Source organism: Aquarana catesbeiana, linkage group LG04, assembly GCF_042186555.1.
Source record: "Aquarana catesbeiana isolate 2022-GZ linkage group LG04, ASM4218655v1, whole genome shotgun sequence".
In the NCBI taxonomy this organism is placed as follows: Eukaryota; Metazoa; Chordata; class Amphibia; order Anura; family Ranidae; genus Aquarana; species Aquarana catesbeiana.
Genome location: NC_133327.1, coordinates 395,808,354 through 395,834,192, shown reverse-complemented (window position 1 = coordinate 395,834,192; position 25,839 = coordinate 395,808,354). Strand labels below are relative to the sequence as shown.

At 39.2% G+C, this 25,839-nt stretch overlaps 1 protein-coding gene across 1 annotated transcript in view; it reads left to right on the top strand.

The window, feature by feature from the left end:
• The window catches only part of LOC141141259 (uncharacterized), a 1,017,917-nt gene that overhangs the window by 809,686 nt on the left and 182,392 nt on the right, over positions 1-25,839 (top strand). Inside the window, exons 55-60 of the mRNA XM_073628940.1 lie at positions 1,675-1,722; positions 10,602-10,649; positions 15,881-15,928; positions 17,064-17,111; positions 19,091-19,138; positions 19,711-19,755. Coding sequence (XP_073485041.1) covers positions 1,675-1,722; positions 10,602-10,649; positions 15,881-15,928; positions 17,064-17,111; positions 19,091-19,138; positions 19,711-19,755 — 285 coding nt within the window. The remainder of the gene's footprint in view (positions 1-1,674; positions 1,723-10,601; positions 10,650-15,880; positions 15,929-17,063; positions 17,112-19,090; positions 19,139-19,710; positions 19,756-25,839) is intronic.

Genomic DNA, 25,839 nt, shown 5'->3' with positions numbered 1-25,839 from the left:
TAGATGTAATAGAAGCATTAGTTTTCTTTTTTAGGCTTTCTTTCCTTTATTTTCACCTGGTGATCCAGCCAATGAGTCTGTTGTTTTTCAACAGAACAGCAGATGTAGCAATTACAGCGCTGAGACAAACCATTTAACACTGACAGAGGTGCTTACAATGATCAGCTTTTATTTATGTAAAACCTTTATCCCTAAAAGAAAAAAACTGCATCTGCCTAAAATTCTGCTAGTGCTAGTGGTAGTTCTCCCTTCCCCCCAGAATAACAATGCTGCTGTCCAAAGGTGCCCCTGTGCTGCTTCATCCAGAATGGAGCCACTCTAATACAGGAGATATGTTAATGATTTTGATTTTTAATACTACTTTAATAGTGCCGCTATAGCTATGTTAGCTTTTCAGAAATCTGACTCTGATATATAAAGCACAGTATGCAGAGTACAAAATAATTCTGTGCACATGGTATTTGGTACAGTGTGTGTAATTGTTTGTAATATATGTGTACAGGTTGTTTGCCAGGGGAAGCATTAAAAATACAGTATATATAAACTTTGTATTTTTCTATTATCCCATAATATCAAATTAAGTTGGATACAATGGGGTTACTTTACTAAAAGCAAATAGACACTTTGCAAGGGACATTGCAATTTGCAAGGAAATCTTCACTAGAGCGTAGTGAATGAGGAATTTTTGCGAGAGCTTAGTGAATAAAGTTAAAACTCTGCTGACTTACATCATGCAGTCATGTGCAGGCAGAAATCATTTTTAATTTCCTTGCACATGATTGGGTATTTTTTGCAAAGTGTAAATTAACCACATCCATTAAGCTCTGGTGAAAATTCCACTTGCAAAGAGCAACTTCCCTTGCTAACTGAACAGCCTATTTGCACTTAGTAAATCAACCTAATTGCCTCACAAGTAGTTGGGTGTTCACTTTTAAAATAAAAAAGTAGTTGCTGTCACAACAGGAAATTAGCCTAAATATAGGAATATTATGCCAGGAGCATCAACATATAAAAATGATCATAAAATCATGTAAAGGGCAACATAAAAAAGCAATTAGGAAATCTGTTTTAGCCCTGGTTCACACTGGAGTGTTTTAACATGCGATTTGACATGTCAAATTGCATGTCAAATTGGCGGCAGATGCCATCAATGGCACCATCCTAATTGGTGCAACGCCACATCTGCGGCACTGCACCGATTTCAAAAAGTAGTTTCTGTACTACTTTTTGCAATTTCAGGCTGCGATTTACATTTACATCTGTGCAGAAACCCGAACAGATGTCTTTGAAATCGCTGCCAAAATCGTGACTGACATGCGGCAGTGAAATCGTGCGAGTTCAGCTGAACTCGCACGGCTTCATTCCCGCAGCTCAGTGTGTACCTGGGCTAAAGGATATTTCTGTATTTCTGTTAACAGATACCTACCCAAAATACAGTAATGATTATATTTAGACAAACAAAAACTAACTTGAAAGTTATTTGATTTGTTTAGCTTGCTGGTTTGTAGAGTGATTGCATTAGACTGTTTTACACTAAAGAACTATTCAGTAGTTTTACATGCATGTTGTATAAAGTGTAGCTGTTTAACACAAATTTGCATAATGTTTAGCTTATTAGCACCCATTTTTGAAATCTTAGTCTAACTTAATTAATACAATCTTTTATTTTTTTAGAGTTAGCAATGAAAAAAACTGTAAAGGAGCCTGTAGAGGCAAAGAAAGGTAATAATGTTTAACACTCTAAACATTTTTTCTGCATTTAGGAAATCTTTAAGGTATTAATTGGTAAAATTAAATTTTGTGTCCTTAATAAAATTATCAGATTTGTAATGGATCTTAATGTATTCTTTAAATTTAAATAGATTGTTATATACTATTTATGAATACTTAATATAATTATACTATTTAAGGATAAAATAATATTTTAAATGCCAATTGGCAACTTACTTAAATATAAAGACAAGAAGGCACAAGATTATATGACTGTGGCAGAGGTGTTCCAAAGTCATCCGGAGGTGGTATGGAGAGGCTCAGAGCTCAGGGGCTGGTGCATTCAGGGAAAAACCAGATGGAGCCAGCTGAAACATTCGTAGCCAGCATGAAACCTGGAAGGAGCCACCGAGAGAGCTAGGCTGGATGTGACGTCAGCGGGAGACCGAGACTGCTGCAGGAAGTGGAGATAACGCGTTTCCAAGCATCCGCTTCTTCCTCAAACCTTTGATTCTTGAGGAAGAAGTGGATGCTTGGAAATACATCACCTCCCCTTCCAGCAAATTAACACATTGATTGGGTTAGGAAAAACATTGTAACAGGCCCTTGTGATACAGGATTGGGGGAAATTTACTAAGACAGGAGCTTACAAAATCTGTGGCAACTGTGCATGGTAACCAATCAGCTTCTAATCTGTAGCTTTAAGCCCTGGTACACATTGATGCAATTTGGCATGCGATTTGACATGTCAAATCGCATGCCAAATTGGCGACAATTGCCAGCAATGGCAGCGGCAGAATCGCTGTGACCCAGCATTTGCGCCATCGCACCGATTCCCAAAAGGGGTGCGATTTCCATTGACATCTGTGCAGAAACCCACAAAGATGTCTCTGAAATCGCCCCAGAAGTCAGGACTGACATGCGGGAATTAAATTGTGCGAGTTCATCTACTGACGCAATTTCATTCCCACAGCCAGTGTAAACCAAGGCTCACTGAGAGACCTTCTTTTCTTAACTAGACACTGCAACCTACCTAAAGCTGTACTGTACTGAATTGGGGTCCTTTTATGCCCCACCTTCTGCAATGTCCTTGGGCATGTAACATCGCAGATCCACATGACATATGCTGCTCAACATGCTTACGTTTTTTTTGTCTCCTGTGGTGCAATTTTTGTGAGCACCTCAAATAATTGTTTCATTATGTGGGGAAGTAATAGGAATTAGCCCCGGCCACCTATTAGAGCAGGAGCCTGGTCTTAGCTGTGACTGTTGCATTTGTGATCCCTATACCAATGGAAATTCATAGTTTTAGTCAAGCCAGCTAATAATCTTTGCTTATGGGGCATATGTATCAAAAAGCACAGTACAATGGTGCAAAATCATTTTACAACCTACTACAATTATATACATATTCAGAAGGTATTCATGAAAAGGCTATGAAAGAACTAAAAATTATACAAAAATGGAACCTTTTAAAATAATTAAAATAATACAGCCAGCCTCACATTTTTCTAGGTGACTAGTTTGACATTGTTAGCTTATAAATAAAAGTTGCATTTTTGCAGCTGTATCATCAATGCCTCATAAATATTATTTATAAAAAATGTGTACTTGGTAAATTCACTGTGGAATTGAATTCCTCTGTTTTGAAATTTTATATATAATGCATACAGATACTCCTCGTTTAACGACTTACCTGTTTAACGACCACTCTGACTTACGACCAGCTCGACGTGCTATACATCATTGTATTGTACAGTACAGTACAGTACAGAATTTTCTTTTGTTTTTTGTACTTATGCAAATTAAAACAATGTTATTGAGCTGGAGTTTTGTGTTTAGACCTTCTTCACAATACAGTACAGTACAGTAGTTAAGAATGCTTTAAATATTGATTACTTGTGACTCCTCATTTAACGACCAATTCATTTAACGACCTGGTCATTGGAATGGAACCTGTGAGGAGTACCTGTATGTGATACATGCTTATATCTGTATTTATTCACTTAGATGTACTACAAAAAAAAACAGACCTGGAGGTCTGATATTTTAATATAAATAATAAAAGGGAGAACCTGTGCTAAAGAGAAAATTAGCAAAAACAGACTGCAGCTGCAACAAAAACCACAAATATCAATGAGGTGTAAATTAGGAAAATAAAAAATAAGTGCACTTGCAATCAGTGACATAAATCGTTAAAGATCATAAATTCCTTGAGAGGTATGTGAAAAAGACTTTTCGTAAGCATAGAAAATGAAACAAAAAAAATTACTGAATAAAAAATAAAAATTAAAAGGGTAAGTCCAGTGAGGAAGGGTCACGCATCCAAATAGTATCCACATTAACCCACATATGAGGAGAGGGGAAGAGGGATGTGTGAAGTAAGCATCCAGGCTGAAGGTGAATCCAGGTAACAGTGAAGCCAATGCCCTTACCGAAATCGGTGGACCTCCTTTAGAGCAAGGTCATATGCACAGGCAGATACAGCCCTCTGCAGGGACAAATGGACTCCCACGTTCCTCAGCAGGGATGGATGAGCTCCTACATCTGGATCCTCCGAGATCTATTGAGAAAACGTAAAAGAGTTACATTTTTATTTTTCTGATTCTGATAGAAATAATATGATACACACAGCACACACAATAATTCTACAATTTATTTTAGATCTGATTGGATAAATTATATCCCCATTTAGCTTTGCAGTGTCCAAGAAAGTAAAGTCAATATTTATCATTATTACAGCATATACTTTTAGACTACACTATTTCAGAGTTAATAGGCACAAATATTCTGATTTGCCTGATTAAAGCACTATTCATTTTACCTTTGAAGAGCAGCTGCGTAAACAATATTTGTGGTACATTTATATTGCTGGAGCAGCATAATACTCCGCAATCATTAAGGAACTATGCAGAAATGTCCCTGCATAAAAAAAATCCAAATTTGACAGCCGAGGAGGTCTGTGGCACCCTGACATTGCCACAACACCATAATACACTGCACACATTGAAGGGCAACACAAGAATTAAACTGCATAAAAAGATTCCCAAATTTGGTAACTGTGTAGCAACTGTGGAAACAGTGGCTGTGGCACCCTAATAGTTCTGAAGAACCAGGTTAGTGCTGTGGAGAAAACACAAGATGGTAATGGTGGCAGGCCTGAAGAAGTAGAAGGAGATATTAATGGTGGCAGGAAATGGTAACGGTGACTGGCTATCAGCTCTGGCAGGAAATGGTATTAAAGGCTGGCCATCAGCAATTGCAGGAGATGGTATATGTGGCAGGACAGCAGTGTTAGCAGAAGATAGTAATAGTAGCAAGCCAGTAGCCGTAGTAGGAGATGGTAATGCTGCGTAATATAATAATGTTCTCTAGGCCGAAAAACTCAAAGAAAAAAATATAATTGTTCTCATTGCTGAAAGGACACTGGCCTCAAGACAGCCCAGCAGCTCAACTGCATAAAAGAAAATTGCAGCCAATATCACTGCTCATAAGCAAACCTGTTTCCTCATCGGTCCTATGAATGTCACCTGAATACTTAAGCCCAGGATTATTCTCACTCTGTATCATACACTGAAATCAAATAAAGCAGGTTGCACACATAAAATGCATTGCTCCTGGTCTGTTTATTTTGCTGCAAGCACACATTGGAAACTCCTTCCTGAAGCCAAGTCCCATAATGTGCAAACTCAGGCCATAAGTCCAGTCTCAACACCAGTAGTCAAATAAGTCATACATAGTCAGTGGGTCCACATCAGTCCTTGATCCCAAGTAATCATTGATTGTATGAGTTACAAACTGTGTAACTGCTGCCAGTAGCCAAGCCTATGAAATGCAACATGCAGAAGGACCTGAAAGTTTTGTTTAGGCAGCCACCTCCACAGCTGCTCTTCTTCTTACTGCAATTGGTATCCAAGGCATGTTGGCAATGAAAAGGGTTGCTGACACTTTTTAGTGACTGGTAAAATAAGCACACAATGAATATCCTTCATGAGCATGCTACAATCATCCCAGAGCCAGCTCAGATGGAAAGCAAGAGGATCACCGCTGTCTGGAGGTGCCTCCCGTTTATCACACTCCAGCATGCAGAGCCCAGGGAAGACTCATGATGTTACCTGACAGGTATAAACAGGTGGATGTGGAAACGTGTTTCGGGAACTCCCCCCCCCCTTTCTCAAGTCTACCCTAGGAGGATGTCTTTCTTCTAACAACTAATATAATAGGCAGTGCCAGCAAAGGGGAAGGGACAGATTAAACTGCTGGACAAGTTAATTTGACAGCTGATTTTTTTATAAATACAACTGAAACTAAAAGTAAAATAATTGTTAAAAAAAGCCACTACAGCAGGAAGCATATTTATTTATAACTAATACATCTCAGGTCTCAATGAAGGTATTGAACTGATGAACTACATATAGCAACAGAACTGAACACTAATGAAATAAACACAATCATGAATTAAAAACAATTATTTACTGACAAAAATAAAATTAAAAATGATGAAATAAATAATCTCACACACTAGCAATAAAACTAAACTAATAATGCGTATTCATGAATGAACAAAAATACTGCAACATGGCTCCTGGGGCTGTAGTTGGGCGAAGCAACGATTCCTAAAAAGAAATTAACTTATGCATACAGAAATAGGTAGAATATATGTACTGTATATCTGTACATAATGGCCAATCTGCGTAGCAATAATATAAAAAGTATACAGTATATGTGTATTAGAAAAGACATAAACAAAAAACGAAATATATGTATCCTGAAACGGCATTCAATAATTCAGTGTGAGAGTTACATAAAAACAAATAAAAACTAGGGTACCTAAAACACACACCCAACAATGCATGTCAATGGATTATGTGATATATATATTCTTATTACTATAAACTCTTTTTGTTTCTGTTATGCTGCGTACACACGACCGGACTTTACGGCATACTTTGCCCGGTTTACTTTTCGACGGACTTTACGACGGACTTTTCGAATGAACGGACTTGCCTACACACAATCAACCAAAGTCCGACGGATTCGTACGTGATGACGTACGACCGGACTAAAACAAGGAAGTTCATAGCCAGTAGCCAATAGCTGCCCTAGCGTCGGTTTTGTCCGTTGGACTAGCATACAGACGAGCGGACTTGTCGACTGGACTCGAGTCCATCGGATAGATTTGAAACATGTTTCAAATCTAAGTCCGTCAAACTTTTGAGAAAACAAAGTCCGCTGGAGCCCACACACGATCGAATTGTCCGACGAAATCCGGTACGCCGGATCAAGGATGCCGTAAAGTCTGATCGTGTGTACGCAGCATTAATTCTTTTTTTAGTTTAAGTTGTATTTACAAAATGTTTCTTTTCATTAATTAACTAATTTTGGCAAGTCTCATGTCATTATATCATGTCACCCGGCTTTGTTTTTCTGCTCAGCTGACTAATTACCTTGTCCTTCAGTTCAGTCTGTCCCTTTCTCTGGGCTGGTGCTGTCTTGCTTATTAGATGAGAGACTTCCTCCTTGGGTAGACTTGAGAAAGGAGGTGTTCCCCCAAATGACATTGCCATGTCCGCCTGTTTGTGCCTGCCATATAACGTCACAAGGCTTCCCTGGGGCTCTAAACGTGGGAGTGGGATCTGCAGGAGGCATCTCATCAGTTTAGAGTAAACTGTGAGCTCTGACACTAAAACTATTGCTCTCACTCCAAAGTTCACATTGATACCTCACATGTGTGATGTTATTATGGTTTACATACTGTACATGTGCACACCCTAGGCTCATGTTTGCATTTGTGGGTGTGTGAGAGGTAACAGCCATTACATTTATTTTTATGGGGATTTTTAATAAAGTTTATGATAATTTAATTTTGTTTTATTTTGTTGTTATTTTTTTTTATTTAACTTTATTGCTATCACAATGGGTTAACAATGTCCCATTTGATAGCATTGGGAAGGTGATTGCCTGGGAACCACACATAGAGAGTCTGTCGGTGGGGGGGGACATGTTTCCCGCACTGTGAAAGTGATCGCCGCATACATAGCTTCTGCTTAATCCTTCACTTGGTTCACTTTGGATTTGTTATGTATGTGTATTATGTATGATGTTTCTAGTTAAACATTGGCTTCTAAATTCATATTAGGGCAGTACCATAGCATGTACAGTATACCATGTACAAATATGTTATGCATTATTTAAGACACATTTTTATTTTAAAAAAATCATTAACAGTGCAGACTTGTGAATATCACATATAATTTGTAGTAACTAAATGTTAATTTAGAATGTTAATGAAGCGCAATATACTGTACAATTACCAGATTTCTTTTACAGACTCATGTGAAAAACAGGACAAAGAAACTGTAGAAACAATGAAAGATAATCATATTCTTTTATATCATGATAACAATACAGTCACTGCATGTACAGAGTGTGGGGTAAAGGACAGATACATATTGTAACAGTACAGTACATAAAGGCTTTTAAAATTAGAATAAACACACCCCACATTCTCATAATCAAACAATACCGTTATATAGGAAATTCTTGCTCCACTTCTCATCTTGGCCAATAAGATAAATGTGTCAGTCAGAACATATTACACTCTCACTTTCAGATTCTTGGATAGAAAAGCCTTGATTTTGATTTAGGAACATTAAAATGCAAACATGTTTGATCCTGATTGCCTGATTAAATCTTCACTGGCAGCTTATGTCAATAGTGCATTTTCAAAACAGAAAAAGACTTTGCTGTGATTCTAAACCACCGCCCTTATTTCTTAACAAATTGCCATTACCCCTTAAAGGTTAAATTATCACCTTTTCCCTTATGGCTTTTCTCTAGATTTAGATGTGTGTCTGCTGAAGGAGACCAACATAAATGTTGATTCCTTTCAGTTACATCAGTACAGAACAGTTTTTCAATGTTGATGTGGGCTGACAGGGCTATTCACATGATCATTAAGCCTCGTGCACACGGCCCGAATGTTGGATGACATTGGCCGGTTCAATGAAAAACAGCCGACATTCGGCCCATGTGTATGGCAGCCATTTCAACAGAAAATCAGCTGACCAGCTCCCAATCAGCACTCTCAGCCAGTGGCTGAGAGCACTGACCAGAGTGTTCTGGCGGGGAGGCCCTCCCCCTGTCAGAACACAATAGCTAAGCAGGGGGAGACCGCTGTACTAACGTTGGATCATTAGTACGGTGGCTCCGACCGGAGCTGTCTAAAACTAGTGAAGTGTACCAGGATTTAGGGACCTCTTGATACAAAGGCATTAGATGTGTTTTATTAGTCAAAAATACACATTAACTTGTACAGTAAATGATGAAGTATACATTTTACTGAAAATGGGAAAATACTATTACTATCTCTAATTCAGTTAAAAACTGAGAGAAAATAGTTTTAAAGCAACTTATAATGTCAGTCCACCAAAACAGCATGTTTCAATCATGGGTGGACATGATCAGGTTTAAGCCTTCATTTTCTTTCTCATTTACTTGGGGAGCTCTTCACAAATATATTTGGGAAGTTTGGTTAAAATTTTAAACATGTGCATTTAGCAGCTTTTAAAATAATAAGCAGGGCATTTTATAGAAGTGTAACAAATAAAAGCCTTATAGAGTATGTGTAAATGGAGATAATAATAATGTAAACTATTAGGTAGGTACTATATTTGGTAGATAAATTAGTCATAAATTTATTGACGCATACAATTGATGCAAATTTTGTTCCTTTTATTCCTTTTACACCAAAATCATGACAACAATATATTCAGCACAAAAGAATGAAAGCAAACCTTTTTAGAGACAGCGTTTTAATAAGATCTCATTTAGCATTGTTCCTAATTAATAAACACAAAATAAATTATGTTTTCTATATAGATTAGTCATTGTAGAAATTTTGAAACTATTATATACATGAAAGCATATTTAATACTCACTGTAGATTATTGTAAGTGTGAGGTAATTTGTTAAACATTAATGAACAATACTTTGTAAATAACATCAAATGAAAACATGATTACCATTTATGTTTATTTAGTAACAGCATTAAAAATAATTAAAGAGAACCAACAGAATTCAAGAAAAGTAACACCTTAAATATACATTTTTAATAGCTCTAGACATATAGGGGGTACGTAGAACCTGTGTCAGATTTTATTTGCGTCAGAGATGTGAGTGGGAGATGCTGGATCTGAAATTATTTTAGTGGAAGCAGAATGACTCTGGCTAAGCCACCCTCTAACACAGAGGGGTCTTAAATACATATTTGGTGAACAATAGAAGGTGTAAGAAGAATTAGAATGCTACATCAAAAGTATAGAAACCCACTTGTTTCATGGATATCCAAAGATAACAAGTAAGAGCTGTGCACTCTTCATTCAAGAGTTTGTACTCCATAATACATCATTAAGTGTGGCACTCTTCATTCTCCTTATACCTATTGAAGTTTATTTTACTTCCTGAGGTTTCATCAAGGAGATCTCCCATCACAATCTGTTTTGATGACAACATTGTGACCGAGATATAAAAAATATAATTTTTATTGCTGGTTGTATTCCTCCTGGAAATTTTTCAGTTACCACAGAGAGCAGTAAAATCTCACAAAGGTCCTAAATCTTACCCATTAAATTTAAAAAAAAGTTTTTTTATGTTATCTTTTTATTTCCAAGCTTGAATACAGCTTCATGGAGGTCTTATTATTTTTGAAATGTGGGAGTTTTGCAGCAAATTTTTTGGACAGTTGTTTGCAGAACATTTTGAACATTTGATTTTGGTAGTATATTAATAAAAATAAAATTATGCTTTATGAGCATGGTTCTCCTGTTGTGCACAGGACTGTGAGAATTTTTGGGTGTTTCATGCTTTTAAGACTATGTTCCTTCTCATAGAAGCTGCAGTAAAAAAGCCTGAAAAGGAGGAACCCAAAAAAAAGAAAGGTATCTAACATGTGTTTACATTATTTGGTATAATAGACACTTTGTGGAAGTATTGATATGAATTGTACTTTAGTAGCCTGGTATTGCCTAACGACAGGACTTCTTATTGTTTTCTTGTACATATATAACTATTTTGGACAAGCCTGAATGTATAGGCACTAAACCATGACACTACCCCTGTCCTGAGGAAACAAAAATAATTTTTTACCAACATTAGTTAGATTTTTGCTGCCTGACTGGATTGTAATTACCTGATCTGACAATTACATGTTATGTAGTTGTTTTGGGTAGCACACATAAAAAAAATATTAATCAGTACTTTGTTTGTCTAATTGTTCCCAAACCTAATCATAAACATAATTCCTTCACCTGTATATATTTACACAATACTTTTACTTAAATGGCTGACTGTGATAAATCACATCCATTGTACTTTCCTTAAATATGAAGACTAAAATAGAACTAACATGGTTTCTGGTTTAGCAGAGGTAACTGGGAAAATACCTGGAAAGGAAACAAAGGAAAATCATCCTAAGAAAATACAACTTAAAGTGGAGTTCCACCCAAAAGTGGAACTTCCACTCATCAGATTCCTCACCCCCTCCGGTGACACAGTTGGCACCTTTCAGGGGGGAGGGGGGTACAGATACCTGTATATTACAGGTATCTGTACCCACTTCCGGCATAGATAGCCACAGAATCTGCGGTTATTTACGCCACTTCCTGCTCCCTCCCCGCTGCCTGCTGGGAAACACACGGGTCCCAGAGGCAGCAGGGACCATCTGTATTGCGCTGCGCGACTCGCGCATGCGCAGTAGGGAACCAGGAAGTGAAGCCGCACGGCTTCACTTCCTGATTCCCTTACCGAAGATGGAGGCGGCAGCACCCGAGGACGGAGAGACGGTTCGGCCTCGGGTGCCGACATCGCGGGCGCCCTGGACAGGTAAGTGTCCATGTTTTAAAAGTCAGCAGCTGCAGTATTTGTAGCTGCTGACTTTTAAAAAAAAAATTTTCGGCGGCGCTCCACTTTAAAAGGCATTTCATAGCTTTTTCTTCAGCAATTAATTCAAAGAATATTTATAAAAGGTGATTGTCTTACATTCATTTTTCATCCCCTAGAGCGGGGGCCCCCAACCCCCAGGCCGCAGACCGTTGCCAGTCCGCAGCCTGTAGATGACTGGGTCACACAGCAGGACAGCGGTCTGCACTGGGCTATCACAGACAGCATTTCCCACTAACCTCCAGCTATGCAGTCATGCCCATGTGTCCTCTCCCGCCTCCTCCACCCACCCGCCCGACAATATCATCCAATCTGCAGGGTAGAGGGCAGGAAGAGCTGCAGATCCGAATGGATCTCCAGCCCCCTGCCCTGCTGATAGGATGACATTGTTGGGTGGTCGGAGGAGTCAGGAGAGGACGCACAGACTGATCACAGCCTCTGCCTTGCTAAAGGTAGGAGTCTTGTACAGGGCCGCAGACATTAGAATGGGAAAGTGCAGGGTTTTTTTTCAGCCTCTGGACCAAGCCCTGTGCTCACCACTATCTACTGCCCATCTTCCCTGTGACAGCGCAGCTGAGCTAACCCAGTGGCTCTTCACAGTTCTCCCTGCCCTTGCACTCAGTGCCAAGAGAAAGAATGCACAGCATTCACATGGTTCATGTCAGTGGTTGATGCTGTCCTTTGAACTGCAACAGCTCAGAGGGGAAAGCACTTAGGAACCGATGTCCTGCTCTAAATAAACAGGAGAGCAAAATAGCTGAGGCGCAGTGGTGTGGGCGGGGGGAAGGGTAGGTGCCAAGACAAGCACTGGTGGGGGGTGCAGAAGCAAGAATTGATGAAAAAATAGTAGAGGGCAAAGGTGAGCACTGGTGAAAGACTAACTTAATATTTATTTTAGCATAAAGGGAAATTCTTCTTCTCTGTTTATGCTGGGGTTCAGAGGTGGACTGCAGGAAGGGTATAGGGGTGAACTGCAGGCAGGGTACAGGGTGAACAGGGTACAGAGGTGAACTGCGGGCAGGGTAGAGGGGGAACTGTGGGCATCATACAGGGTCGAACTGTGGACAGGGGTAGATGGGTGAACTGCAGCAGGGTACAGGGGTGAACTGTGGGCAGGGGTACAGGAGTAAACTGTGGGCAGGGTACAGGGGTGAACTGCGTGCATGGTACAGAGGTGCGCTTTGGAGAGGGGCACAGAGGTGAGCTTTGAATTTTGGGTTGCAGTGAGCTTTGGAGAGGGGTACAGGGATGAGCTTTGGAGAGGGGTACAGTGGTGAACTGTGGGCAGGAATACAGGGGTGAGCTTCGCAGAGGGGTAGAGGGGTGAGCTGTGGACAGTGGTGCAGAGATAATCTTTCTTCTCCACCCCTCCTCCCGGGTTTGAGTTCCTGCACCTATCCTCTGAGAAAAAAAGCCCTGGGGAAGTGTCATGTTAGAGAGGAAATGGGGGGGTAGACAGCCGGGACCCTGTGATGGGGGGTAGCTGTGATTGCTAGGGGCACTGTAATATAAAGTAGACGTGCGGTTCCTTTCATTTCGAAATAATATTCGGACAAATTTTTCATCATTCATAGATTCGGATATCCTGAATACCCGTATTACAATATAAACAAATTTTACCGAATGCTCCGAAACTTCGTAAATTCAGACTGAAATTCGAATTGAATTTTACATTGAACTTCAGTCGAATTTTACCTGTAAACATATTTCTGAAATCAAAGATCATGTGTGTTGTTAGAGTACCATTTCGAAATAGTGTTGTTTTTGTTAAGCTAAAGGTGATTTAAAGAGTCGTAATCATGTGATAAAGAATTTTCTTTTGTTTGTTCACTTTGTCACATTCGAATAATAAAAAAAAATCTACAGTTTTCAATTCGACTGATTTAAAATGTATTGATTCAAACGATTTGAACCGGAAAAAAATCTGCAAATTTGAAGAGAATTAGAAAAAGACATAAAACTAATTCCAAAAACGAATTCCAAATACGAATCCCGGATACGAACTAACAAATCAACCAAATTTAACTAAACTAAATAACTAGATTAACGAATCAAAATTAAACTCATTTTTTCATCATGCACATGTCAAGGGGACTGCACTGTAAATGGGTACTGTAATCATTACAGTGCTCCTTTACAGTGCAGTCCCCTTTATATCACAGTGCCCCCTTTATAGTGCAGTCCCCTTTACATCACCGCCCCCTTTACATTACAGTGCCCCCTTTACAACACCGCCCCCTTTACATCAAGGCCCCCCTTTACATTACAGTGCCCCCTTTATAGAGCTGTCCATGTTACATTAATGTAAAGGGGCACTGTGATATAAAGAAGAGTGCACTATAAAGGGGCATTGTAATGTAAAGGTGGGATGTGGACAGACTCTGTGAATAGCCCCTCCCCCCATCCCCCCAGTCCCTGGGAAAATTGACTGCCGTGAAACTGGTCCCTGGTGCCAAAAAGGTTGTGGAACGCTGCCCTAGAGCATTAAAGCCCAAGTGCAGCCAAAATAAAATATACAACAAATCAGCACAAGGGATATAGCTTACACTTGCTGTCTGTAGAATGTGTGTCCCTTGTGCTTATAACTCTTCTATTAGGTGAAGTCTTCCTTCATTTATGCTTCACCCTCCAACTTCCACCACAGCAGTATTGTGGCACGGCACGAGTTGATAGAACTAATGGACTCTAATCAAATGTGCCTGATTATGCCTGCCCTTTCTGCCCACCTCCGTCATTCATGGAGGCTGTACTAAAGTTTTTATAATTGAAAATGTGATTTATGAATGGAGGATGGTTGATGGATCTGACCCCTTCATTCATAGATCCTATTCAATTCAATTCAATTGAATTCAAGTTTCTATGAATGACAGAACTGGGCAGAAAGGGTGGGCATAGCTGGGCACTTTTCATACAAGCGTGTTAAAACCCCACCACAATGAATGAGTGCAGTGGTGGGGGTAAGGGGGCATGGAAAGAGAAGGATTTCACTTAAACCCAGTAATATGAAAATAGTTCATCTCATCCCCCCACACAGTGCCCACAGCTTATAAATCTGTATACCACGGTTACATGATAAACTGCACAGTTTCTCCCGTGCTGAGAGTTCTGGTAGGAGGAGATTTTCACTTCAGCCTGTATAAACGCCCACATGCATGATGTCAATATCATGTGACCTGGCTATCTCTGAGAACAAGTAACTGTTCTTTCCAGCATAAAAGACACAACTGAGCATGTGCAGGTTGGCTACACTGCCTGTGTGTTAGCTGGCCTTCCCCAAATAGACAGTGCAGAAGGTAAGGATCTGTGCATACAGGATAAAACAGCCTTTTTACACAGTGCAGAGAATTAACCCCTTAAGTTCCACAGTGAGTATAACAAGCATGCTATGCTGCATATACAGAAAGATTTTACCGTTGTGGGTTTAGTAACACTTTAATAGAAGAGGTTTCAGCACAAGGAACACATCCTACTCACTTTAAATGATGCTCCTTGTGCTGGTTTTTGTGTCTTTTTTTAATTCTTTATTTAATAAACAGGAAAAAATGCAAGTATTAATCTCTGAACTACAGAGTAAATACAGACATCATATATAATATAATCAGAAAATAAGTTAGTGCTTATAACAATATAAGTCTGTTGGCATGACCAGCAGAGGATGTTCATAAGACCAAGGCATATCAAACTGTAGAGTAGGTCATTAGGGACATTTTCTCTACTCAGCCTGCAGTTTGCAATGTTCAATGTGGTGGCTTTATTGTTCTTTAATGTTCATTCACAATCAAAGAAAAGTTATGACTTTGTGAGGAATAGACACATTGGGGGAGATTCACTAAAATGGGTACACACAGAATCTGGTGCAGCTGTGAATAGTAACCAAACAGCTTCTAACTGAACCTTTTTCAAATAAGCTTTGACAATAAAACCTAGAAACTGATTGGTACTATGCACAGTTGCACCAGATTCTGTGTGTACCGGTTTTTAGTAAATCTCCCTCAGTGCCTTATTATTTGTAGGTGGTTTGATAATGCCAACAAGCTTCAGACATTTTTTTGTATAGACGTATGTTCTTATCGTCTTTTAACCTTTGGTCGGTTTTCCAGGTACAGTAAATATTTTATGTGGATACAATATCTGTCAATATTTGCACATCTTCTATGAAACTTTTTACTGCATTTTGCCAATTTTAAACAGCAAACAAACATTTTTGACTTGTTTCTATTGTCTGTTTTAGAGACACCAGAGGTAAAACCAGTGAAAGAGCAAAAAGAACAAAAGAAAGGTATGTATGTCCCTCCTATATGCCATTTAAATGCGCTATGTATGGATGTAGAAAAAAAATTGGATTTAATTATTTCTGTATTTGTTATATTGCTTTTGGTGCCACTCAAAGTAGAGGCGAAAGTACCGTGCATCCATGTGTACCAGAACATGGGGCTTATTCTAATGCCATTACAAAGGGCTAGTACAGGCATACCCCACTTTTAAGTACGCAATGGGGTTTATTTACTAAAGCTGGAAAGTGCAAAATCAGGCTCACTTCTGCATAGAAACCAATGAGCTTCCAGGTTTTATTTCCAAAGCTTAATTGAACAAGCTGGGGTTAGAAGCTCATTGGTTTCTATGCAGAAATTAGCCTGATTTTGCACTTTCCAGCTTTAGTAAATAAACCCAATTGTGTACTTAAAAGTGGGGAATGCCTGTAATTGCAAAGAAAAAAGGATTGCTGCTCAAAAAAGTTCAGCTCAAAAAATGTCCAAAGTTTTTTTATAAAAGTTCAGGTTCTAACGCATTGCAAGGAAAAATAAATATTACAATAGCATTTAAAGGAAATCCATCTCAAAAGGCTTACATTCATTAATTTTTGTAACAAAAGGGAAAGGCACTTACATGATCTAGATTAGGGTATACAGAAATTAACTTCTCAGTAGAGTGAATATCCTGATTCCTGCTATGACAGCCGGAAAGAAGTATTAGTGTACATCTGTGAGTACTCTTTCTTGTGACAAAGAAGTTATTTACAGTCAGCTACCATAAGTGTTGTTTTATTTTTTAATTGACAATAGCATTTATAGAAGGAAAGGAATCATTGTCTGTTTTTAGCATCATGGCCACCACTGTACACTAGTGCCTGGTTTAGTAGATTTTCAATTTCTTGGGACTAAATAATTATGTGGCACATGAAAAAGATATTAGATTTACCAAACAGCACAGCTCAAGATCTTCGCTTCCTATAGTGGCACACATAGAAGAAAAGGAGCCAAGAGCGTTGGCAGGGGACCCCAGAAGTGGAGGACTGGGGGTGCTCTGTGCATTTCTATTGCACAGGGCAGGTAAGTATAACATGTTTGTTATTTAAAAAATATATATATATATATACTTTGCATCCACTTTAATTATGTCCATTGTGCTTTTAGAGATTCCTGTGAAAAAACATGAAAAAGAAACAGTTGAATCAAAGAAAGGTAAGCACGTTACTTTCTTTAAGCAGTAGCTTTTCCATGTAATAAGTAATTTTCACTGTGACCAAAGCAAAAGGGTGAGAGCTCTATGCTTTTTGGGCAACGTTGTTTTACAAAAATGTATTCCTATAGAATCCATTGACAAAAATACATTTAAAATGCATTTTTTCTATCCAGTGTTAAAAAATTGTGTTACTGAAAAATGAAAAGTACTGTATTTATTGGCGTATAACAATCACTTTTTCACCATGAAAATTGGGTGCAAATAGCGCGTGCGTGTTATACGCCAATACTTCAATGTTAGCTGCCTCGGAGGGGACAGGAAGGGGGGAGAGATGAGCGCCGTCAGATTACATACAGTGAGAATCTCCTGTTTACTTGGCGGCCTCTGTAATAGGAAGTCCCGTCTACTGGGCCACCATTGGACCACTGTTCTGTCCATGATAGGAGATTCTCACTGTATGTAATCTGTCGGTGCTTGTCCTGCCCCCCTCCCTGTCCTCTCTAGGCTGCAGATGGGCATCGATCAGGCTGCACTGATCGCAATGGTGAGGCTGCTGCATTGATGGCAATGGTGAGGCTGTTTCATTGATGGCAATGGTGAGGCTGCATTGATGTGGACTGATGAGACTGCATTGATGGCACTTGTGATTCTGCAAATTGGCATTGAGCAGGCTGCATTGATGGCAATGGTGAGGCTGCAGATGGACACTGACCCTTATTTTGCTTCAAAGTTCCTTTTTTAAAAGTTTTTTTCCTGCATGTTATACGCCTGTGCGTGTTATATGCCAATAAATACAGTAATCAATTTATTCTATAATTCGTCCCTTTTAAATGGCATTAACATTATATTTCTAGTAGAAAGCATGGCAAAATTATTTGTACATGAAAATTAGGCTTTTTCTAAATGGACATTTTCAAAACAAAATCAATGAAAATGTGAAAAAATATTAGTGGTGAAAGATATAAATAAAAAAATAGTAGAAAAATAGAAAGAAAGGAATGAAAAATGTATTTGAGTTGATTAGAGTTTAATAAGGGGTAACATTTTATTAATACACTTGTAAGGTTTCTTTAACTTTTGTTATATGCAAAACAAATGTTGCAGCTGTAAGCTACATCTGAATGAAAGAGTGAATATGATGAAATAATATATTGATCAATTTTATTTATTCAATGGCTCCTGCAGATGACCCACACGTGTCACTTTCAAAAGGAATGGCTGCATTTTGACAATCACTTCTCCTGTGTAATACAAAGCAATTACCAGTATTAGTGTCAGGGGCAGAAAAGGCAGAGAAGAGGAGCAGCACATAACAGATTTTGTGGAAGTTGTTTAGAATGTATCTCTTCCATTCAAAATCCCCAATTGGTTAAAGTCAAACTCCAGGCAGTTAAATACCTGAATTCGATATCAGCCTCTGGCAATTCTGTGTACAGCAAAACTCTGACTGGGAAAAGGAAGAAGCAGAACAAAGAGCCCATCACTTGTACAGCATGTGTATGCATTTAAAAGGAGTCTGTTGGTAGAAGGAGGGAGCAGAGTGAAAAAGAGATGAGCCTATTTACCTGCAGCTTCCACTTTTAAAGTCCATTCACAGGGTAGAAGAGAGCGAAAACTTGTAAGTGTTACTTAACTGCAATAGGGCTGAGCTGTGTGGCAGAGCTGTGTGGCAGAGCTGTGGCAGAGCAGATCTTAGGACTGTAATGACAGGTATTTCATCTGTATATTTAGCTGTTTGCCGGAAAATTTGCTTAAATATCTAATATGTCATATTCACTTGTGTTTAAATATCTTTTTAGTTAATATATACATTTATAATTAAAGCATCACTAGCTATTTCAATTGATATATGGTCAATAGATGAGATGCTTAGTTATGGTCCTGCTTTAGCTGTAATATAAAGGGAATAATTGGCCGCCAAACACATTTGGTTACTATGACAGTGACTAATTACTTTGTCTACAATTTACTGTTCTAGAAGCAGCCGTGATAAAACATGGAAAAGAAGTAACAGAACCTAAGAAAGGTACAGTAACTACTCTGTTAAAGATGTTACAAATTTGTACTTCTAAATATACAGTATGAACTAAGAATTATGTTTTCAAACAATCATCCTTCTCGTTCTGTACATAACAATATTAATCCCCTGAAAAACTCATGTTACCCGATGTGTTTTATTTGTACTAAAATCAATTTGTAGCCCATAGTCAACATTTTGGTATAAGTATTATTTCAATAAATATACCAAATAAAATCTATCACATTCACTATAATTCCAAACCTTTTTAAAATGTGAGGTTTGCCTGAAATTAAAATATTTTGGTAAAAGTAGCAATATATTTTATGGAATGTTATATCTTATATTGCAAAATATAATATGTACATTTAGATGGTTTGCTTAATTAATATCTTTGTTAGCATGCCTTCTATATTGGTATAATATTTTTAAGGCTGAACGTGTATATGACCTTGGAATAAATAGTTATAATACTTTGTTTATTACATTTTTGTAGTAATTGTTGTAGTTTACTAGTGCTGCCTACAGAGCTGACAGCCATAAATAAGTGATGTCGCAATGCTTTGTTAATTTATTTCTAGATACAGTCAAGAAACCAGAAAAAGAAGTATATGATCAAAAGACAGGTAATTAGTTGAAGTATGACATTTTTCTGCTTCACATGAAACCAGCACCACATTAGCAATCGGGCAGTTTCAGCATTTATCTAAATGACTAACGTTTGATAGAATTTGAAGGTCAATGTCATCTCCTATGTTTTCCTTAGTTTAACACTTTTACTAAAACAGGAAAAGCTAATTTATGCTGTACAGAAAACATAGTTTCTAAATTTTTGTAAAAAAAAAAAGACTTGGCCAGCAGTGCCAGAGCAAAAATGAAAACTTAGACGTGGAACATAAATATGATAATCCATATGTATGTATACAGTATGTTGTCCAATTCTACTAAGCTCAATAAAGAAGTAGTATTTATGAAATGACATAATTGATAACTTTGACAGCTAGGTACAACCAAGAGTATTCAATGTATAGACCAGAGTAAGTTTTTCCAGTGTTGAAAACCTAGACTGTTTGTGGCTTTGCTGTCAATAAGGAGCACCTGAAGACAGACTTAAAGTGGTTGCAAACCTCTGACATGAAAAATTAACAAAACACACATTTCTATACTGTGTACTTGTCTTTATCCAAGGCATTGAGTGCTATTTCTCTCTGTTGCCTTGTTCCTCTGCTATCAGGATGAGTCACTTCTGACAAGTTTTCCTGACACCAAAAGATAAAAAGGTTATGGGGAGGGAGCTCCAGCACACAGCACACAGCCTGTGATGTATATTCCGATCTGTGTTATTCCTGTGTGCTGTGACAAGGGTGTGTGTCCTCCACCAATCAGGGCTCATAGCTCTTCTTACTGAGCTGTGCAGTGTGCAACAGCTGCTCGCTCCCTGCTTTGTGGGTTTTACAGGGCTGTACAGGACAACTGGCCACAGATAAACAGGTACATATAGGAGGTATATGTAGGGGGATATGTTTAATGTCAGTGTATCATCTAAGGCTAGTCACGTCACTGGGTATATGTAAGGGTTCACAACCACTTCAAGCCTTACAGACCTTCAGAGCATTAGCTCTGGTCTATAGACTTCTGGATCTTCTTGCTGACAAGGTATACATGTATTAATAACTTAATGAGATAAATACGAAGAATTCCAAATAGCCTATATAAAAATATATCTGCAAAGAACGACAAAAAGCAGCACTATCATCATACAATTTGATATCTCTAGAAATTTTGCTGGAGTTTGTGAGCATATAAAAACATTGCCTTATGTTTTCCAGAATTGCATATTTAAAAGGACATTTTTCATAATCAACTGTATACATTTTTGTTATATTGAATGTTATCAGCTGGGGTTACAAGGTAGCTTTGTATTTAAATTCTACATTTTATTGTTGAGTATATAGGAATTAAAAAAATATATAATTGTATTATCTTGATTAAATTAATGTATTACAATCATTGTTAAAAATGTGTAAAGTATGTTATCTACGATATATTTTTTAAGAAATTCCAGTGAAAAAACATGAAAAACTGGTATCTGAACCAAAAAAGGTAAACTCAACAAAAGCATGTCTATAAAGAGACAGTTTCAGTAACATATGCAGTGCAGAAAACAACTGAATAAACAAACAATTAAAGTATACGTGGAACATTACACTAATAGGGTGTACACACGGTCGGACTTTGTTCGGACATTCCGACAACAAAATCCTAGGATTTTTTCCGACGGATGTTGGCTCAAACTTGTCTTGCATACACACGGTCACACAAAGTTGTCGGAAAATCCGATCGTTCTGAACGCGGTGACGTAAAACACGTACGTCAGGACTATAAATGGGGCAGTGGCCAATAGCTTTCATCTCTTTATTTATTCTGAGCATGCGTGGCACTTTGTCCATCGGATTTGTGTACACACGATCGGAATTTCTGACAACGGATTTTGTTGTCGGAAAATTTTATCTCCTGCTCTCCAACTTTGTGTGTCGGAAAATCCGATGGAAAATGTCCGATGGAGCCCACACACGGTCGGAATTTCCGACAACACGCTCCGATCGGACATTTCCCATCGGAAAATCCGACCGTGTGTACGGGGCATTAGATTATGCCAAGTGGAGACAAAAGAGCATTGCAAAATCATGGTGTCAGAATGTATTACAATCATTATTAAAATGTGTAAAAAATGTTGTGTACATATCTACACATTTTAAAAATGAAATTTTTGTTAAAAAAAACATGAAAAGTTGATAGCTGAACAAAAAAAATCAACAAAAGCATGGTTATCAAGAAACAACTGCATAAAGATATACAGTATGGAATACAACTTAATAAACAAAGGGTTAAAGTATACAGCATGCTGAGCATTATACAGAAATTAGAATAGTTACAGAAAATAGGGCGTTATGTAAAAATCAGTCAGCCTCAGAATCCTACTAAAATATTATAAGGAGGCCTAATATTGTTTTCTGGGGAAGAAAGGCACATATTTAAAACATGTTTTAATTAGTAGCAGATATTTAGTTAAAAGGTAAGCGTGCCTTTGTATGCTTTTTTTTTCTAAATTCCAGCTCCCCTATGCACCAATATCAAAGCTCTCCATTAAATCTACAGTCACTTATATTTCTTGTCCTAATCCACGTTTCCAGATGTTTCCATTAGTAATGTCTTCTTCCTGATCAGACTTTATGTCACGTACCTTACAGCGGAGCCCGAAATGATGAGCAATGAAAGGGTGCAGGTGCCTGCAGGCAGGAGGCTGGAACTTGGAGATATGAGAACCTCTGCTGAGGAGATGTGGAAACTGATCACCAAACTTGTTCAGCGGGAGCCAGATCAGGATCAACTGCAGAATCAGGAACAGGCAGGAGTCGGCAACAGGCTGGCAGCGGGGTACCAAGTCAGAAGGCAAAACCGTAGTCAGGAACTGGCAGGGGTTGGCAACAGACGGGCAGGAGGGTACTGAATCAGGAGGCAGAGCCGTAATCATAAGTTCAAGCCAAGGTCAGTATTGCAGGTAGAGGCTAGCCGGGTTTTCAGGAACAAGGTCAATCAGGTAGAGTCACGACAGGAACAAGCTGAAGACAATCCAGCACTGATGCTAGGCAGACTCTCTGTTTATATAGGGTGCTGTGTGCCAGGATTCGCGCCAGCATACGTACGTGCATGCGCATTAGCACATTGGCACATGCGCGTTAGCACATTAGCACCTTGGCACATTGGCGCATGCGCGTTAGCACATTAGCGCTTTGGCACTCGCGGGCGTGCATTAGCGCGTTCGCATTGAGGTGCCATTGTGCATGCCCACCCTGGATCTCATTTGTCTCTGGCTATGGTTCCGTGCATGCACATTAGCATTATCAGAACGAGGATTGGCAGCTGCTGCACGGAGGTGGGTACTTGCTGTGTGAGTTCTCTGACACTTTAGGTCATGACACAAGAAGAAGTTGACCAGCTGACCTCATTAGCACACACCCTGCATCAGCCACCCTCCCACTCCCAGGTGCACGTTTTTTAAATGAAATGCAATCAATCAGTGATCACCCTTCTCACTAAATACAGAATCAGATTGCATAGTGTATGGCCATCTTTATACAAGTACATAGGAGGGAGTGGATAGAAACACTCAGCTGTCAAGCCCCGTTCACAACTCTGCACAGCGGAAACTCGCATTCCCACATACTTTTTTTTTTAGCGAGGGGGGAAGGCGTTTTGGAGCATTTCCACTTATCACACATAGGGAAGCCAATCTACCTGAAAGGGCTGCCCTACACACAGCAATCGCCCCAAAGAAGCTTCAGGACTATATTTTAAAGTGGAACTTAGTGCATTTTTTACTGCGATTTTTGGTGCAGTGCATTTCTGAAATGCAAGGAAATGCACAGATGTGAATGGAGCCTCATTGTTCTTGTGTTACTGCACCAATTTCACTTTCAGGCCCCATTCCCATCTAGCATAGTGGGAGCACACATTTTGTGTCTCGTTTTTCCTATGACATGCATAGGGCAGCCGTTGATTTCAATTGGCTGCACTACATGTGGTTAATGGGAAATTTTGGCATTTTGTGGGTTGTGTGTTTTTTACTGTGCGTTTTGCAGCATTTGCCCCTAGTTTTTTTCACATTGCAAAATGTGCGTTTGCTTCTGTGTTTGGTGTGCTGTTAACAATAATTGCCACTGAAAGCGCAACTAGGAAATTTAGGAGCATAAACATGGTCATACACTATGTAATCTGTACATTGTGTATTTAGTGAGAAGAGTGATCACTGATTGATTACATTTCATTTTAAAAAACATGCACTTGGGAGTGGGAGGGTGGATGATGCAGGGTGTGTGCTAATGAGGTCAGCTGGTCAACTCCTTCCTGTGTCATGACCTAAAGTCTGATCAGGAAGAAGACATTACTAATTGAAATGTCTGGAAACGTGGATTAGGAAAAGAAAAGTAAGTGACTATAGATTTAATGGAAAGCTTTGATATTTTTGCAAAAAACATGTCAGAAACCATTAGTCAGACTGAGACAGAAGTACAGTTAAATCACACTTGTTTAATAATAATAAAAAAAGGTAAACAGAGTAAATGTAGTCAAAACATAGCCAGAGTTCAGGAACAAGAACGGATAGTCAAATGAGCCAAAACATCAGGGAACCAGAGAACAGCGTAGCATAACAGTAAGCAGGATCTGGAGCCAGAAGGAATGTCAGCCAAGCAAGTCTTTAACAGGAACACAGGAGAGCATCTCTAGAGATGTGACCAAGGTGAAGGCAGAGATCATCTGGACTGGACAGCTTAAGTAGGCAGGAGTGATGTGCAGGCTATCATCAACAGGTGAGTCACTGTGGAGAGATAGGAGCTGGCAATTAGCAGACAGCCGAGTAGCCAGCTCAGAGAAGGATAGGCTGAGCCCAGCCCTGACAGTACTCCCTCCTCAATGACCCCTCCCCTTCGGAGGACCACCAGGCTTGAGGTGAAAACATCTATGGAAATGACGGAGGAGGACAGGGGCATGTACGTCTGAGGATGAGACCCAAGAGTCTTCCTCCAGACCATACCCTTTCCAATGCACCAGGTACTGTATGCGCCCACGGAACCTATAGGAGTCAACAATAGACTTTACTTCATACTCCTCATGGTTCTCAACCTGTACAGGGTGAGGACGTGGCACCGAGATAGTAAAGCGGTTGCAGACCAAAGGTTTTAATAAGGAGACATGAAATACATTTGAGATACGCATATTAGAAGAAAGGTCTAATGCGTAAGCCACTGAGTTAATCCTGCGAAGAATATGGAAAGGCCCAATAAACCGAGGTGCGAACTTCAGAGAGGGAACACAAAGTTGGAGGTTGTGAGATGACAGCCAGACCCTGTCCCCAACCTGGTGGGAATACAAAACATATTACAGTGCACACATTCAAGAATGACATTTCCTGCAAGGCTACTTAAAAACACCTGAACATATTGAAAAAAATACGGGGGTTTGGTCACACTATATTGTCATATCGTGCTAAGCCCACTTACTGCGACAAAGTACCCCGAATTAGTGGGTCCTACTCTAGTAATAGAATGGAAGATCCTTTGTCTCAACCATGGGAGCTGAACTCGTGGTGGGAAGGTGCAGACAGGAGTTTGCAGTCAGCATGGAGTCTGTACCTATCATTAGCATGTCGCAAAGCCTCCTGGACTTGTGCCCAAGTTGAACGAAGACCATGGAGATGCTCCCTAATGCAGTAATTCTCTGCGGAACAAATGAGTCAGGCAACATGGAAGGTTGGAAAGCATAGTTCGCCATAAATGGGGACAATTGGGAAGCAGAATTCAAGGCACTATTTTGAGCGAACTCCACCCACGGTAAGAGGTCTGACCAGTTGTTATGATGGTCAGAACTATAGCAACATAGGAATTGCTCCAAGGACTGATTGGCTCGTTCTGCAGCCCTATTAGACTGAGGGTGATACGCAGAGGAGAAAGCAAGTTGAATTCCCAACTGTGCACAAAAGGCTCACCAGAACCAGGACACAATCTGACTACCCCTGTCTGAGACAATCACTTCGGGTAGCCCATGTAAGCGAAAGATCTCCCAAGCAAAAATGGAAACCAGTTCCTTTAGAAGTGGGCAACTTCTTAAGTAGAATACAATGAGACATTTTGAGAACCGGTCAACCACCA